An 18,257-nucleotide genomic window follows, 5' to 3' on the forward strand; every position below is an offset into this window, starting at 1 on the left:
TGAGTAATAACTCCCCATTTTCAGATTTTCGTTCTGTCAACAAGACATATCAATGAACTAAAATATTTTATTTGCTCACCCGCGACCTAAACGATCACAATGAGGCTATCGTTTTTTGTCTCACTAGATACGCACTGTTGCGTGAGGTTTTTAAGTGTGGCTTTCAGAGTCTGTTATTACGGGCGTTAAAACAAAGTTTAGATTAAAATCATATTTAAATACACTTTAAAACCGTACCATAAAAAATATCCAGCAACCACAGTGTTGCTTAGTCCGTTTCGTTCAAAAAAAAAGGGAGGACAAAAGTTTCTGAAAGACAAAACGGTCTCAAAACACAGACATTCATTGCCCCGTAACGCATAATTGCATAAATTAATTTCAGGTAATGCAAAATATTCACAAAATTATTCTAATTATAAATAAACCCGCAGCTCACCCAAAAACAATGAGATTTGACATTTCGGAGGCCTCACGCTACACTAGCGCCTCTAGCGGCGAATTCATTCGCGATAGCCCTCATTTTCAACCTCAAACAAGTCCACGAATCACTTGCTTCATAAACATAAATGTCAATGTCTGTCACAGCACGCAACGCACGGGCACGGCACAGAGTACGTAGGGTGACACTCTTTCCTGGCCCTGATAATACCGGGATGGAAATACCGACCCTGTTTTTCTTGTACACGCCCATAGAAGCTCCTTAAGTTTATGCAAGATATGTGTGTTCCTCCACCTCCACTGCAAGAACACACACAAATCCACAAATCACACAAACCCATCTATCACCACCACCACACTACACTGACGCGTTTCGAACTCAACCAGAGCTCTAACATCTGGTAGCATGGTAGCTTGATAACATGGTGTACAGTTGTGGGGGTGAGCAAATAAATTCTTTTAGTTCATTGATATGGACCTTCGCAAAGTAACGCCTGATTCAATAAATTACAAGAATAAATATAATATTAGAAGTATGTGCATTGTATTGTACGTCTGTTTATTAATTGGTATTCCAGATGTCTAAGCTGAAGAGGCCGCGGATACTGAAGCGGCGCGGCTCCAAAGTGGTCCCCGTGGCCACGCCCACGCACCACGCCAAGGACTGGGGGGAGAAGTGCGTCGATGGCTTCCAAGTGCGTACAAAAGCTTGACTTTGCCGAAATGGTTATTAACTAATTTCAAAGATATATAAGGGCCAGTTCCACGGTCCTGGGAAAAATGTAAAAACTAGCCCTGTGTTGGAATTGACAGTTAAATTTTACGTTAACTTAACCATGAGTTAGCAGTAAACCAGTTAACAAGTTCACTCTTGTCTGCACAAGCCCGGTTGAGTCTTATTTCCTATTAAAGTCTATTTATACGACCAATCAATGAGCGTGTCGTGCGCTCATTAGTTCATTAAAATTAAGTGCGTTAAAAACTTTTATGGCGTGAAAAACATAATAAGATGTCATAGTTCAATAAAAAAATTGTTTTTTAGGTTATAACTCAAATTGGCGAAGGCACGTATGGCCAAGTGTACAAAGCGCGAGACAAAAACACAAACCAGCTGGTGGCGCTGAAGAAAGTGCGGTTAGAGAACGAGAAGGAAGGGTTCCCGATCACCGCCGTGCGCGAGATCAAGATATTGCGCCAGTTGAACCACAAGAACATCGTCAATTTGAGGGAGATTGTCACGGACAAACAAGACGCGCTGGACTTTAGGAAGGTATGCCACTGTTGTACCATTTTTTTTAGAACTTCCACTAGCCAGACTTTTTCCTTCAGACTTTAAGGGGGTTCAGCAGTCGCGTGGGTGCAGGGCTTGGTTTGGCGCGTCGTGCTTGGTTCATGTCATTTAATATAGAAGCGCTGTACACGTATTATAAAATTAAGTCTGAATACATCAGCAGATGCGTAGATTTGAGTAGGTACACCTCTGTACTGCTGTAATAAGAAATACGTTTCATTGGCATTCGCTGCAATGATACAATTTTCTTGTTCTGCCGTGGACGTTTGAAACAGACTGTAGTATTGTTGTGGCAGCTGCGAATGTGACCCAAACTATTTGTATGGACACTATCGATCCTTATTTGTGTATAATTGTTTATTGTTATGTAATGTGCAAAAATCTGCCAAAGGACCAGTTAATAATATGATGACAATATGTGGTTTTGGGAGATAAATTTCTCAACTAACAACTTTTATATAATTTCAGGACAAGGGTTCCTTCTACCTGGTGTTCGAATATATGGACCATGATCTCATGGGGCTCTTGGAGTCCAAGATGGTTGACTTCACGGAGTCGCACAACGCTTCCATCATGAGGCAGTTGCTCGACGGCCTCGCGTACTGCCATCGCAAGAACTTCCTCCATCGCGATATCAAATGTAGTAATATATTGATGAACAACAAGTGAGTGTGTGTTGGTTTTGTTTGTGTTATTTTGGCCTGATTTGATATGGCTTTCAATATAGTTGATCTGAGAAAGATAGAGGTTAAGGAGTGGAGTAAACTGATCTGAGAATTATATTAGAGTAGTGGCCAAATGGAATGGCAGTAAACTACACTTTTTACAGATAAAGAAAATACTTATTACTAATCGCACACACTTTCCCCCCGACGTGTATCCACATCGCCGTACCGGCTCGGGTGGCTATATGAACGTTGCGGGAACAATGGCTCGTTTTATGCTTTTGCTGTACGATCTACTGTTCATGTGTCACAAGTCACCCGACCCCCTGTCCCCTTAAATATGTGACGTTGTTTAAGGATAACTTCGACGGAGTGTTTGCATAGGCGTGCATTGGGGCAATTCCAGGGCAGGCATGCGCCTTGAGCTGCCTACCGTGCGGGGGGTGGGGGCGGCGCGCTACTACGGCGCGAGTTAGCGCTGCCTGCCCTGGAATTGACCCAATGAACGCCACTATGTTTGTCATCAGTATAAATGCTTACTTGTACACTTCAGAGGCGAAGTGAAGCTCGGCGACTTCGGTCTGGCCCGGCTGTGGTCCGCCGAGGACCGGCAGCGTCCGTACACCAACAAGGTGATCACGCTGTGGTACCGGCCGCCCGAGCTGCTGCTGGGCGAGGAGCGCTACGGGCCCGCCGTCGACGTCTGGTCCATGGGCTGCATACTGGGGGAGCTGTTCCTCAAGCACCCAGTGTTTCAGGTACTACAGTACGACACGTATAGCACAAGGCGCATAAGTGTAGCGCTCAAAATTAAAAGCTTATTTTTTGTATATTTTTTACATGATTTACAGACGAGGTGAGCGAGGTTAATATTATTTTCTCAAAAATATCCGTAAAAGTTTACATATGTCAGAAGCGGAAGTGCATAGTTTATGGTCAGGGAAAAATTAAAAAGTTAAATAGTACATTGTGTCTTAAGGGCGGTAAATAAGGAATTACGAACGAGTCTATTAGAAGCCCGAATTCGAAGACTGAGGGCTGTCGATGTTCGGTAAATACCATCAAAGTAAAATTGTATATTGTAGGCCGATACCGCTGATATAGCTCGCCGACCCGTGCAATGACTCATTTACCGACCTTGATGACAAACATTAAGGTCGCAACGAAGGTAGTGCATGTTACGTGTTTATTTATTACAGTATATACTCGACAACAATGTCGCTTATAAATTTAATTATTGCAGAGTCTCAAACGATAAGACGATAAGGCTCCGTTTCCACCAGAGATGTGCGAGGAACGTTGTTTATCATAAACCAATAGCAATGCTTCATTTACTTACTTACTCAGCTGTTTCAATTAGAGATGTGCTGTGCGAGGATAAGTGTATGAAGCTTTTCTATTGGTTCATGTAAAACACATTCCTTACAACACATCTTCGCACATCTTTAAGTATAAGTCCAGCCATGGTGTAGGATATTTAGTAGTAGTAGGAAGTAGGATTAGTCGGATTTATTTATTGACTCGGGGATTTTTAAGCATTTATACACCCTGACAGGATAAAGATACACTTTTCAACCAGCGACAACGAGCCAGGACCTTTTATAACAGCATCTATGTAAGGGTTAAGGGATAAGTTCGCTTTTGTACATCTTTTTCTCTTGTTAACAGTTATTTTAAAAAGTTTTATGTACAATAAATAGCTATACAATACAATGTTTTTTCACGTATGTGTTATTGCTGTTTTAAATAAATGTTTATCTTTCTTTTAATATTGACCGGAGCCCACGCATTGCAGGCTAACGTGGAGATGATGCAGCTGGACATGATATCCCGCGTGTGCGGCACGCCGGTGCCGGGCGTGTGGCCCAACGTGGTCAACCTTCCGCTGTGGCACACCCTCCGCCCCAAACGGTTCCACAAGCGCTGCGTGCGCGAGCAGTTCGCTTTCATGCCGGCGCCCGCGCTCAGTCTGCTCGACCGCATGCTGGAGTTAGATCCTGACAAGAGGGTCACGGCTGAAGACGCGTTGAAAAGCCCCTGGCTGAAAAATGTCGTGCCGGACCAGTGAGTGTTTTGAGACGTTGCCTTAAAAAACTTTGCTTCAAAAAGTACGTAAGTAAGAGCTGGCACGAAAGGATTGAACGAAAGTAATGACTAATGACACTTAGATATTTTTGTAGGAAAGTGACATTCTTGTTAGAATGGTGGAAATTATAATATATTTATAAATGTATGGTAGGCATCTAAAGATTAAAATATTGTATCGGTTCTATCAAGTAGTAACATTGTCGTGTAACGTTACAGGATGCCGGCACCGGAGCTGCCAACGTGGCAGGACTGCCACGAGCTATGGTCCAAGCAGCGGCGGCGGCAACAACGCGAGCAGGACCAAGGCAAACGGTTCGAGCCCGAAAACAAAGAGGCCTTCAAACAGAACGACTCGTCCAATCAGTCCGACGCCAGCTTCAAGAGCGAACCCTACAAGACGGACGGCTTCAAGCCGGCCGAGCCCGCGCAAGAAACCGCCACCCAAGTCAAATAGTACACGCAGTGCCAATACGGGCGATACGGTTGAGTGTGCTAAACTAAAAAGGTGCTTTAGAACAATTGTGATTTTGTGTATGTGACAGATTTGTGCGTGACTTAGTGCTGTGAGACTAAAGTGGGATTGTTCGCGCCCCGTTCGAGACGCGATTTGTGTTCAAAGAGTTTGTCGCGCTGTAATTGTTGGTGCCTCGACGCGAGGTTGCTTTTGACTGGCACGCGACTAGCACAACCCACTGTGGCAGTTACAAGCGCGTGCCTTTTGTTATGTTAAGCGCAATATGAAAAAGGAACGCTTGGTGATAAATCTTAGAAGCTTGCAGAGGGTTTTGCTAGCTGTGTACAACTTAGATTTATGTCTTTGGTCCCAATAACATAGGCGTTCGAAATTATTATCAAGTACCAAAATTGTCTTAATATTTACCAAAGTACCATGGCGGTTTATTGAAACAGAGCCACGACGTAAAAATGTCGCAAATCGTGCATTATGTAAATACTATATACTGAAAGTATATGATTTATCAAAGTTAAACGTGAATCCTCATTGTTTTACTTGCTAACTCTTAGTACGCAAAATTTACATGTATAAATGATTGATGTACCAGTTGGAAAGACGTTTTCTTATAATTCTGTGATTGTTTTATTCGACGGATATCGGAATTGACGCCGCCGCGGGCGCCGGGCCTGCGTATCTTCAGTAGGTTTAATTTAGAATATGAATAAAGGTCCTCGTATAATAAATTAGTTTTATTTTTGTTACACAGGACCCCGGACCCAAAATTTAGAACGCATTTATAATATATATGTAAGTAATATGTATATTGATGCAATACGCGTATGATTTTTTAGGGATAGCTATAATAGATAATAACAAAAATGTTACTGGTCAAAATTCAAAACTTGTCTCTCGCTGATTAGTGTAAATTTAACGAAATTTGATAACTTGGCGATTGTATTATTTTTATAAGAAACTGTAAATAGCGCTTGGTTAGGTTTCGTTTATATTTCGAAGTGAATATTAGTTGTAAATTATCACAAACAATAACTGTATTTCCATTTGTACCCAAATCTTCCATGAATTGTCAATGAATTAATAAAACTGCTCTTGCATTTGGCGCGAATCTACACATTGTGTGCTTGTTATTGTTTTTGTATGTTTTACTTTCGAAGTCAATTACAACTTCCGAATCAATGATCTAATAATTTTGTTGCGCAAATTCGCTTGTAGAGTACTAATTTAATAACCAACATCTAAGGTCACCCCCCACGGTAATGAATATGTATATATATATGATCATTTTTAAGTTGGACACGCTGTATTCACGCTGGTATCTCGCAACTCGACGTCCCTCAGGGCTTGCTAGCATTGGCATGTGTATATTGAAAAAGGAATTATTGGATCATTGTTTAGAATAGTTTATTTTTGCCTACTGCAGGCTGATTCTAGCGCTTTTAATTGCTGCATAGATTTTTCGCTTCATATTTTCATTCCTATAAATAAAGAAAGAAAGAAAATAATTTATTTATAAATAGCTTTACACACTATTGTTTTTTCTTTAATTGCCGAATATATGAAACGGGAGTGCTTATTGATCATGAAGGATATTTATACTATTTTACAGTTGTCACAGAGTATAAGAAACCCGCCGATCGTCATTAAATAAATATGAATTTCCGTGCCTACTGTCTAACTATAGGATGCAAATTTTAATACGCATACAGATATAGTAAATAGTGTATTTTCATCGGGAAAACTCGGGTGTCAGTGGTGAAGGAGCGACAATTTCATATCCATTAATATGGAACATTGTTAATAATAAAATTATTATTTACTGTCCAATATCAAAACGGGTGTACGATGGGTATTGAACCTAATTGAGAGAGCGCGAAAAATACGATTTTTTTCGGTAAAATACGATGGCAAACCATTATACAATAAATATGTAACCAGCCTTTACTTATCGGTAAATAGCTCAATAATTTAAGTAAAAAAAACTAAACAAAACTACACCAAAACGTCTATGCTACAGAATAAAATTGGATAGATAAATATCCATGGCAGTTTTATTCCTTGTGACAATAATGTGATGACAAAAGACCTAGAATCAGCCTCGTGCTTTGTTAAGACTAAGCCCTGTACCATATAGCTGTAAGACATTTTGCCCTATTTTTAAAATAATCCGGAGTTTGGGGGACACACATCGCGTCTGTTTTTGTACATGTTTTGTAAATTGTATGATTGTTTGGGCTTTATTGATATTGAGAGAAAGCGTTCATGTTGATTGTTTGTTTTAGTAAATGGTGTACAGATGCCGAAAGATATTCAAACTGTATAATCCTGTAGCGGGGCGGACAGTATATTTTGAGTTTAAAGGATTTAAAACTTCGATTAAAATCAAAATAAGCGGGGTAGCGAACGAAAATACATTGTCTTCACCGGGTCGTTACAGTCCCGTTACTTAGAATTTTAATTTATTTATATGTTTTGAGAAATATCGTACAAGTTACGGTATATTGGCGTCATCGAGCGATCACTTGTAATTCAATGTGCCAGCAGTTTCGCGATGTAACTAAACTGACGATAATAAATTGAATCAGGCGTTACTTTGCGGAGGTCCATATCAATGGTTAGGGCTCATAATGTCCCACTCGCAAAATGTCCCTTTGTCCCTTTCGCAAAAGTTCCCTTTTATAAATGTCCCATTCTCAAAACGACCTCTGCAAAATGTCCCGTTCTCAAAATGTCACGTCACATAATTTACGTCCCGTTCTCAAAATGTTCCGTCACATAAATTACGTCCCGTTCGCAAAACGTCCTTTTCGCAAAATGTCCCGTTCGCAAAACGTCTATTCCGCAAAATGTTCTTCCTTTCAATCCATGAGAGAGCCTAATTTCTTTATTTAAACAAAAATTTTGCAGGCGGGACATTTTGCGAAAGGGACATTTTGCGAACGGGACATTTAGCTAATGTGACATTTTGCAGACGGGACGTTTTGCGAAAGGGGCTTTTTCAGAAGGGCCATTTTGCGAAAACAATGAGACGTTTAGAGAAAGGGACGTAATGGGAATGGGGTATTTTGCATAAGGGACCATTTGCGAAAGGGACGTAATTTTGGTGGTGGGACATTTTGCGAGTGGGACATTATGAGCCCTAACCAAATCAATGAACTAAAAACATAGTTGGGTCAATCACCTTTTCTGTGTTGTTATTCTATCCCGAAACTCAGGGGATATCAGTGATGTATTTGCTTAAGGGGCTCCTAGACGGGCCATATTTTCACTGCAATATGTGGCCGGCAACTATTGGTATCCCTGTCTAACATGTGAGTAAGAGAGGGACACCAATAGTTGCCGACCACAAATTGCAGTGAAAATATGGCCCGTCTAGGAGCCCCTTTAGAAAAATGTTTGCAGTGTATACAACTAGGATGCTGAGGAGATGAGCCACGAAAGAAATGCCTTAAAACTCACTTTTAGTGGATTGAAAATCATTCTTTTAAGAAGTGACCCAGGAAACGTTACCAAACACACTAAACAGTTGATTGACCCAGTAACATAGACGTAGCTATCCTAGCGTGTGAGCAAAGTAATTGATTTCAGTTCATTGAACTCATATATCCCGCCGTGTGAGTAAAGCTTTATCTAACGTCACGATTTAATGGCTCTGTTAATAAGTGCAACGTTTAGCATAAAATGAATCATTAATTCCAATTTTGATGGTAAAAATAAAATTAATATATTTACCTTACCAAATTTTTAAGTTTACTTTAATACCTAGGTTTTATGATACAAATTTTATCGCAATAAAGTGAAAAGTGCCGTGGTTAAGGCGTGTAAATGGAACATGATTTTAGTATGAAATCAAATGTAACCGAAATTACGTAAAGTAGCACACGGTTTGCACGGAGCGGGTGGACGCGTGTTGAAAAATCTCTCGCGCCAGCTGTCGTAGGCCCTTAACGCCTCAAAAACACAGTGAGTTCTAATGCAAATGTAATGTGTCATACTTGTATACGATAGTAATTAATTTAGCGTGCATTTTTCATGTTCTCTAAATAGCGCGCTATACCTACTTCGTTTTTTTAGCATTAGAAAAAAGGTAAACAATCTTGACGAGTCTTTATTGAAAAACGTTTTAAAAAAATCAGTAACTTTTTCTTATGATACCAAAAGCATGTATGATCATACTAGCTTTTGCCCGCGGCTCCGCCCGCGTGGTATTCGGTTATCGCGCGCTGTTCCCTCGGGAACTGTGCATTTTTCCGGGATAAAAAGTAGCCTATGTCACTCTCGGGCCCATAAACTATCTCTATGCCAAAAATCACGTCGATCTGTCGTTCCGTTACGGCGTGAAAGACGGACAAACATACAAACACACTTTCGCATTTATAATATTAGTAGGGATTTCCTTGCTAATTGTTACATATTAGCTGTGACTTATTTATTAAAAGTGTTTTTCAATAAAAAGACGCGTCAAGATCGTTCTTCTTTCTAATGCTAAAAAAACGAAGTATAGTGTTTGCACAAAAGCAAACAGCGTCTCGGTTGCCATCCCGTTCTATTCATGCTGTGATAGGCGTGTGGGTACATCTGTGACATTTTACGAGTTGTATGAGTTTAGTGAAACTTTCTTAGCTAAAGCAGGCAATTATTTATTTATACATTTCAAGCGTCGCTTAGTTTGGTAATTATGTGATGTTTTCTCAAATAGATTTTTTACCTATTTTGTAAGACTGAAAATTGTGAGGATGTTTATCACTGAAACTCTGGATTGTTATCACATACTGTATAAATGTAACATTTTTTTAATAAAATTGAATGAAATGTTTCATGTTTGTTTAAATTTTACATTGAGAATTGGGGTAAAAAAATATTATACTTGCTCCTATTTCACCACTCAATTTTATGTGACGGATATCTGTGATGCTGTCTCTGTTTGCTGTGTCTGAAATTAAATTTATCAATGAGTGGTGAAACAGACGCTTAGTCTCAGTTAGATTATCAGAAAAATATCGGACACGTATTTTTTCTTTGGTCAATGAATCAAAATATGGTAAAAAAGATGAAAGGCATCAAAGTTCGGAAATGGAAGTCCGTGACGTCACACCGTGCTAAAAAGCGTTGCACGGCGTTACGTCACGCGGAACTTTAACTGGCTACATCTTCATCATTTTTTGTTTGATTTAAATGATAAAAGATAAAAAGTATGTTCAACTTTTTTTGATAATGTTACTGACTAATTAGGATTTTTAACCTTTTCGCCGCCACGTCAAATACAAAAGAATTTACGCCAGGATTCTATATGGCAATGCCTAAAATTGAACCTTAACACAATTGAACGAAGGTTGCTTTTGCATTGAAGTTATGGACGTATATATAGGTCGTCAGCGTGGTACCTGCGCTGCGTATATATGAGTCGTTGGCGTTGAAAAGGTTAAGGAACCCAGCCTAGGAGCTAATAATGCACATTCTTTATACTTACGTTTCTTGTTGCCGCTGTAGTCGGCTGGTACAGTTAAGGGCAAAGATATCGACACGGCCAAAGTTACAAAAATATGTATACACGACTAAATGCACTTAACATTAAGGCCGTGTGTACATATTTTTGCAACTTTGGCCATATAGATATCTTTGCCCTTGACTGTATAAATTTAATATCTAATTTAATTTGAATAAGTTCGAGTCAAAGGTAATAAAACGATAGGTTATCAAAATACATTTATTCTCATAATCGACTATTAAGGAACTGGCTTACATCTGAAAGGCACATGTTGCCCGCAATCATTTAGCTAAGGCTAAACAGACAACCCTACACCCAGCACGGTACAGCTAGAACTATGTTAAACCAACGGTCAAAATGCCATTGATACAAGTCAAGATACGACATTGCCTAGTTACATAAAATAGTTTTATTTCAGACATTTTGCATCAGTGACCTAATCACGAAGAGAAAACATTGTGATTTTGAGTTTATGGTCTTCTCTTGAGCAGAAGTTGCTTAGTTTGCTAAATATCCAATTAAAGTTTTGTACCGTGATGTGAGTAGAGATGTGTGCAGACTTTAATTTAATATGTATTTTTAACTGGTGCTTGAAAAATTTAAGTGCCAGCTTAAAACTGTCTTTAGAAAATATATAACAAAAACTTCTTTATGCACCTTCGATTCAGCTTACAATTTTCTCGATTTGAACATTTCAAAATGTGTCATAAATGTAAGTATTTCTTTTTGTTTACTTAGTGGTCGTGTGTTCGTCAAAACCCATGGGCAATCTCTGTTTCAAGTGGTTCTGCTTTGTTCTTACACCTTCGACGCGGAAGGAGTTGCTAATCTTTAAAAATAATCTTTAACTTCTTTGTTTATTAATTGTAAATAGGGCAATGGGGGGAGCATTGGTGGTTTGACCTATCGCCTCTCAAGCAGAGGATCATGGGTTCAAACCCCGACTCGCACCTCTGCTTTTCGAAATTCATGTGCAAAATTACATTTGAAAATTACCACGAGCTTTACGGTGAAAGAAAACATCGTGAAGCAATTCAATGGTGAGTGGTAAGTTCCCAATCCGCACTGGGCCCGCGTGGAAACTACGGCCCAAGCCCTCTGATTCTGAGAGGAGGCCTGTGCCCGGCATAGGGGCGTGTATAGGCTGGGATGAGGGTAATTGATCGAAACAAACTGACGGCCCCAACACAGATTGCCGATGGTTATTTGGATACATTGGGTTATGGAAGAAGATTATCGGTTTATACATATTTATATCCTTGTCATTTTCTGACACATTTTGTATTTAACTACCCTTACGTACCTAGTTTATGGCATACAAAAAGTTAACTTAAGTACTTTGTACGTATTTATAATATTATCTCACTATTCAATATAAATATTTTATACACATTAATTCATTTGAAAATGAAAAACAATCAAAAAATATAAAACACGATGCAGTTTTAACTCTTAATACAAAAACAAATAAATCGTTGTATTCTATGAAAGAATTCAATAAAATAAAAAAATATCAAAATAAATGTGCCCGCTTTTATTTGGTTATTCCATTGAACAGTTTGATTTTAAAAAATCGTATAAAACATTTGTATCTCGGCATCGTGCATGACTATTAGTAACAAAGTATAATAAAAATAAATTACAAATTGGAAAAATATTGATGTATAAATAAAAGGCTGTTTCCTTGTCTTAAATACTGGTCGGTGCGTCTATGGCGTGGCCACCTGTTAACGAAAACATGCGAATTAATCATTAGTATTTAATATGAATCCACCTATTTTTATTTATTTCTAAGGAAACTATTGGCGTATGCAAGTGATTCGATGTCCATATTGGTCGGATTCTCAGTGATCAAGTTAATAATATGACACCTCTGGCGCGTAAAACCAAGGCTTCAAATCCTGTCCGGCAATCCGATTTTTTTTTTAGTTTTAATAACCTTAAATAAGTTTTTTACATGAAATTAAATCAATAACAGATATCTATCACACACAGCCTAAGTTGATTTATATATATCGTAAGATAGGACTTAAAAGAGTGCCGGGATACGACCCTGACATGATCAATGTGGGCATAATAAGTGGGATTCGGGCAGAGAATGAAACTATTTTGAAGAACTAACAAAAGTCCACTAACTGTGGTCAAGATAAAACCAAAACAATACGACAAACTGACAATTGACGATCGCTTTTCCCGCGTCCAGATCTCTGGCTCTGTCAAGCGCGCCACGCATGGCAAAACTGGCGTTTCGTAAGAGCTATACTTAATGCCAATCCTTAATAAATCACACATAGTAATGACCATACAAGGACCATACTCATAATCTATATATATATAAAAGAAGAAACTGACTGACTGACTGACTTATAGATCAACGCACAGCCCAAACCACTGGGGCTAGAAACTTGAAATTTGGAATATATGTTCCTTACTAGATGTAAACGCGCACTAAGAAAGGATTTTTCGAAATTCCCACGGGATAGGGAAATATCTAAACTTTTTTCGCTTCTTTGTTTGTAGTCGAATCTCTGAAACTATTGAGCCGATATTAAAAATTCTTTCACCGTTAGTTAGCTACACTATCCTTGATTGACATAGATTACTTTTTATCCGGGATAATGCAAAATTCCCGCGGGATAGAAATAAATAAATAAAATTTCGGAGCTGATTTAAAAAAATCTTACATATTATATGTAATATGACTATACCCAAATGACAAAGGCTACTTTTTCTTCGGGAAAATATTAAATTCCCATGGGATAGAAAAAACTGAATGCAACTTCGGGGATGATTTTAAAAATCTTTCACCAATAGAAAGCTACACTATTCCTCATTAGTATAGACTACTCTTCTTCGGGAAAATGCAAATTTCCCGCGGGATAGAAATAAGTGAATTCAACTTCGGGTCTGATTTTAGAAGTTCTTTCAACAAAAGTAAGCTACAGTATTCCTGATTGACATAGGATACGTTTTTCTGGGAAAATGAAAAATTCCCGCGGGATAGAAATAAGTAAATTCAACTTTGGCACTGCTTTTAAAAATTCTTTCATATGATATAATATGACTATCCTCGATTGACATAGTCCACTTTTTTTTTCGGAAAATCCAAAATTCCCATGGGATAGAAAAAACTGAATTCAACTTCAGAGCTGATTTTAAAAATTCTTCCACTAATATAAAGCTACACTATTGCTGATTGGTATAGATTACTCTTCTTTGGGAAAATGCAAAATTCCCGCAGGATAGGTACATAGAAGTAAGTAAGACAATTAATTCGGAGCTGATTTTAAAAATTCTTTCACTAATAGTAATCTGCAGTATCTTTGATTGACATAAGCTGATTTTCTACAGAAGAATGCAAAATTCCCGCAGGATCGAAATACTTAAGTAAATTCATCATTGGGGTTGATTTAAAAAGATATTTTACCAATTGGGAGCTACATTATCCCTGATTGGCATATGCTACTTTTCTCCGGGAAAACGTAAAATTCCCTCAGGATAGCAAAAAGTGAATTCAACTTCAGGGTTGATTTATTTATAATTCTATACCTAACTCTACCTGAACAGTACCATGACAGGCTACAATATGTGTCTCATCGACAATTAAAAATATTAAAATAGATCATAACATTAATTCATATCCCGCGGGGACTTTACAATTTCTCGAGATACAATCCTATATCCTATATCGTGTAGGAAGACGCCGGCAAAAGAAACGCGTAGTACTTTAACGTCTTTAACGTTTCAGCGAAACAGAGTTTCAGAGTTGGTACGAATTATGAATGATTAATTACGTATGAAGGTTGATTTTTGAATTCCAAAATGTACACCATTTGTCTAAAACAACGTCTTACTATATCTATAATTTCCATATAATCCCCCAAAAAATCAATCAAATCACGAAAAAAAAGGATCGCAGAAAGTAAATGTATGTTAATGTTACCCCAAATTTAACGCGAGCGAAGCCGCGGGCAAAAGCTAGTTCTACATATAGGTATACAGACCCTTCGGTCCCCCGAGTTGCCCTGGGTGGGCGCAAAACTGCCCATCACACTTGGTAACGCCGTTAGATAAGCATTAACAACCTTTGTGCCAGAAATGCTCTCCCATGCGAGCGTCAGACCCTCTCCGTAATTGCTATGCCGCTTCTGGCTGGCTGGTACTTACCACAAGCAGGTTTCCGCTCTTGGCGCGCTGGATGGCTGGCTGCGGCCCGTTGATGACTTCTATGGTGCCGCCCTGCTTCCCGTTCACCAGATTGTGCGCGATCCTGACACAACAGACACTACGTTGAGATACAATACAATACAATACAAAGACACTTTATTGTACACCAGACATAGTAGATCCACGTTAAGACTAGCCTTTGCTCGTGACTTCGCTTGCACGAACCATTCATCATCATCATCATCATCATCATCATCATGTCCACTGTTGGTCTTAGGCTTAAAGTTGCTTCGGTTACAAGCGACCTGCACCGTGAACCCGCCGCTTTTAACCAGTGGCCTATTTCACGAAGCTACAAATTACTATGAGGGTTTTCACAGAGGCGAAATATTGCTAGATGGCGTTAGTATCGTGAGGTCCGTTTGACGTTACAGTCTTGCTTGCAATGAGGGCTATCGTTTTTTGTCTCACTAGATGGCACACTGTTGCGTGAGGTTTTTAAGTATGGCTTTCAAAGTCTGTTATTACGGGCGTGAAAACAAAGTTTAGATTAAAATCATATTTAATACACCATAAAACCGTACCATAAAAATATCGAGCATGTCACAGTGTTGCATAGTCCCCGTTTTGTTCGGAAAAAAGAGAGGACAAAGGTTTCCAGAAGACAAAACTGTCTCAAAATACAGACATTCATTGCCCCGGAACGCATATTTGCCATAATTAATTTCAGATATTGCAAAATATTCACAAAATTATTCTAATTATAAATAAACCCGCGTAGCTCACCCAAAAACTATGAGATTTGACATTTCGGAGACCTCACGCTACACTAGCGCCTCTAGTGGCGAATTCATACGCGATAGCCCTCATTGGTTCGTTTAGTTTTTTAACCAATCACGAGCAAAAACGTCAAACGGACCTCACTAGACTAACGCCATCTAGCGATATTTCACCTCGGTGAAAACCCTCGTTTACAAGCGGTGGTCTCTTTTCAATGCATACTGTCAAACAAAGACTACCGCTTGTAAATTGTAACTAGTAGCTTCGTGAACAGGTCATCTGTATCCATCTCGTTGGTGGACGTCGTACGCTGCGCTTGCCGTTTTGCGCGAACCATTACGGAAGTTGAATTGAAAGATTGGATTTTACTGAAATCCCATTGAAATTTGCAATAATTACATAGTGATCTTCATTCAAGTTGCTTGTAGAATCTTGCTCATATTAATAGACATTAGTAGATTAGTAACACAGCGAGCGGGACACTTAACAGTTCAATTTTCTCCTTTTTAGGGAGAGAGTTGTTACTGTTGTACTTACGTCCTGGTGTCCACGATTTCGATGAGCTCGGGCTTCTTGGAGTAGTCCGTGACGATGGTCAGCGCCTCGATCAGGTGCGGCACGGAGATGATCAGGTCACCCTGGAACCATAATTCAATAATATACAGTTTCACACGGCTTTTTTCGAAATAAGTAGCAGCTTTTTGGCAAAATATTGAAGTAGTTTAGCTACTCGCCAAAAGATGGCGCCACACACATCTCGTACAGGGTGTAAAAAATTTAAGGGCCTTGGAGGGAAACTGCCAGAATTTATCCTTTAGTTAGCTCTTAGCTTGGTCGTGGGTGAGCAAAGTAATTGTTTATAGTTCCTTAGCCGTTACCAGCGACTCCGTCCGCGCAGAATTCGGTTTTCACCATCCCGCAGGAACTATGCAATTTTTCGGGATAAAAACTATCCTATATCCTTCCTCGGCACGCAAACTCTGTATACCTATACCGAATTTCATCTAAATCGGTTCAGCGGTTTCGACGTGATGAATTAACAAATAAACAAACAGACTTACAAACTTCCGCATTTATAATATTAGTGGGATAGATCTATGGATCTCCGCAAAATAACGCCTGATTGAATAAAATGGGTATTAAAAAGAAAATATTTCCTACAAGCTTTTATTTGGCTTGCCCTGTTTGTTTATTTATTTGGGTAAAATTTTCCACTTCCTATGGTTGGTATGGCTTCCTATGGAAATGTGATGAATGACAATACAATACTGGCAGTGACATCCTGGTAGTCTGGCCAGGATCGTCTCCGCAGGACGGAACAACTCAACGGTCAATGGCATCAACTTGAAATTTGGTATAAAAGTAAATATTACATTTATAGTAGACTAGACGACAATGCAAGTACAGTCAGTAAAAAAAAATGTCATGGGACACTTGACACCAATTGACCTAGTCACAAACTAAGCAAAGCTTGTACTATGAATAATAGGCAACGGATAAACATACTTATATAGATAAATACATACTTAAATACATATTAAACATCCAAGACCCGAGAACAAACATTCGTGTTATTCACACAAATATCTGTCCTGGCCGGGATTCAAACCCAGGACCTCAAGCTTCGTAGTCAGGTGCTCTAACCACTTAGCCATCCGGTCGTCGGGAAATCGAAGATGAGTTTGAATAGAGAGGTATTAGGAGGTATTTAGGGAGGATTTTTTTGGGTAGGGGGTAGGGTGCTTACTATTATAGAGTTATTGTATTGTATTTTTAACTGACCTTGTCTTTCTTCAGCTCCTGCGGTATCTTGACGAGGATGAGGCTATCAGTCTCGTTGGTCACGATGACCCGTAGCTTATCGAGCGGCAGCCGGTGCTTCAGCTTGAACGTCTTGCGTCCCGCCGCGTCCAGCACGTACAGAGCCTTGTCGGACGCTAGCAGCGCGCGCTCGCGCGGCTTGTAGCCGCGACGGTCGTACTTCACTGCTTCGCTCGAGTACTGCACGCGAAAGGGACAAACGATTTAAAAAATATATATTCATTATGATAAAAATACATGGTTACGGTACAAAGATTGGAATCTCCTAGTAAGTATAAAATACCTCTTCCATAACAAATAAATTTTTAACAATTAAGTACAAACTAACTAATACTATGTTGTACAGTCACCTGCATTAATATCTGCCACAGCGGAGCATGCAAAAATATCTGACAAATGCTACCGGTCCTAGAAATAGACGCGTATCAGATATTTATGCTTTTTGTGTCTGATATTGGTGCTGATGACTGTACATACAAAATAACTTTGTACGAGTTACAACAATAACAACTATACAGTACTGTGTGTATATATGTGTGTGTGTGTGTGTGTGTGTGTGTGTGTGTGTGTGTGTGTGTGTTTGTTTGTGTTTACGTGTTTTCAGACTAGCCTTTTTTTTACGCGTGTACGGTGGTTTCTGGCATATGCGCAACCCTTACACACCCGCCACATTAAAGGGTCTCCCTATATATATCGACGCGGAATCAGCTCCGACGACTTAGCCGATCAAAAAACGCTTTATGCCCACGCAATAAGAGCGAAAAAGACGTCTCCCCTTCGGTAAACGTCGTTTTGACAAAATTGGTTCCCGGTGGCTCTCTATAATAGACAAAGGATATCACTGCGGATGTTACCATGAGCTTCTCTCCGGTAGGCCAGGCGGGCGAGGCCATGAACGTGTTCCGTAGGACTTGCATCTCGCTGCTGAGTCGGTCCTCCTGGAAGCGCACGCACACGCTGCCCGGGTAACTGTTCTTCTGACCTGTCGTACCACACGTATTATAAATATGTGAGCATTCTTAGCGTAGCCACATTCTATGCTAACTAATA

The 18,257-nt window shown here is 39.4% G+C and overlaps 2 protein-coding genes across 5 annotated transcripts in view; one reads left to right on the forward strand and one right to left on the reverse strand.

Moving 5' to 3' along the window:
- Positions 1 to 1,016: 1,016 nt before the first annotated feature.
- Positions 1,017 to 9,768, forward strand: LOC141437373 (cyclin-dependent kinase 12-like; the record flags this gene model as incomplete). The annotated part of the gene is given in 6 exon segments (XM_074100680.1): positions 1,017 to 1,133; positions 1,481 to 1,708; positions 2,198 to 2,394; positions 2,948 to 3,152; positions 4,190 to 4,458; positions 4,699 to 9,768. Coding segments are annotated over 6 exon segments (1,254 nt in total), but the record flags the coding sequence as incomplete, so codon positions are not given.
- An 876-nt stretch (positions 9,769 to 10,644) lies between these two features.
- LOC141437372 (unconventional myosin IC-like) overlaps positions 10,645 to 18,257 on the reverse strand; it is a 131,421-nt gene continuing 123,808 nt past the window's right edge. For all 4 annotated transcript variants that reach the window (XM_074100676.1, XM_074100677.1, XM_074100679.1 and 1 more), the window contains 5 exons: positions 18,062 to 18,189; positions 17,169 to 17,387; positions 15,924 to 16,024; positions 14,607 to 14,709; positions 10,645 to 12,163 (listed from right to left, as the gene is read on the reverse strand). In XM_074100676.1, the coding sequence (XP_073956777.1) occupies positions 12,149 to 12,163; positions 14,607 to 14,709; positions 15,924 to 16,024; positions 17,169 to 17,387; positions 18,062 to 18,189 (566 nt within the window). In that variant the 3' untranslated portion in view covers positions 10,645 to 12,148. The remainder of the gene's footprint in view (positions 12,164 to 14,606; positions 14,710 to 15,923; positions 16,025 to 17,168; positions 17,388 to 18,061; positions 18,190 to 18,257) is intronic.

Source organism: Choristoneura fumiferana, chromosome 17, assembly GCF_025370935.1.
Source record: "Choristoneura fumiferana chromosome 17, NRCan_CFum_1, whole genome shotgun sequence".
In the NCBI taxonomy this organism is placed as follows: domain Eukaryota; kingdom Metazoa; phylum Arthropoda; class Insecta; order Lepidoptera; family Tortricidae; genus Choristoneura; species Choristoneura fumiferana.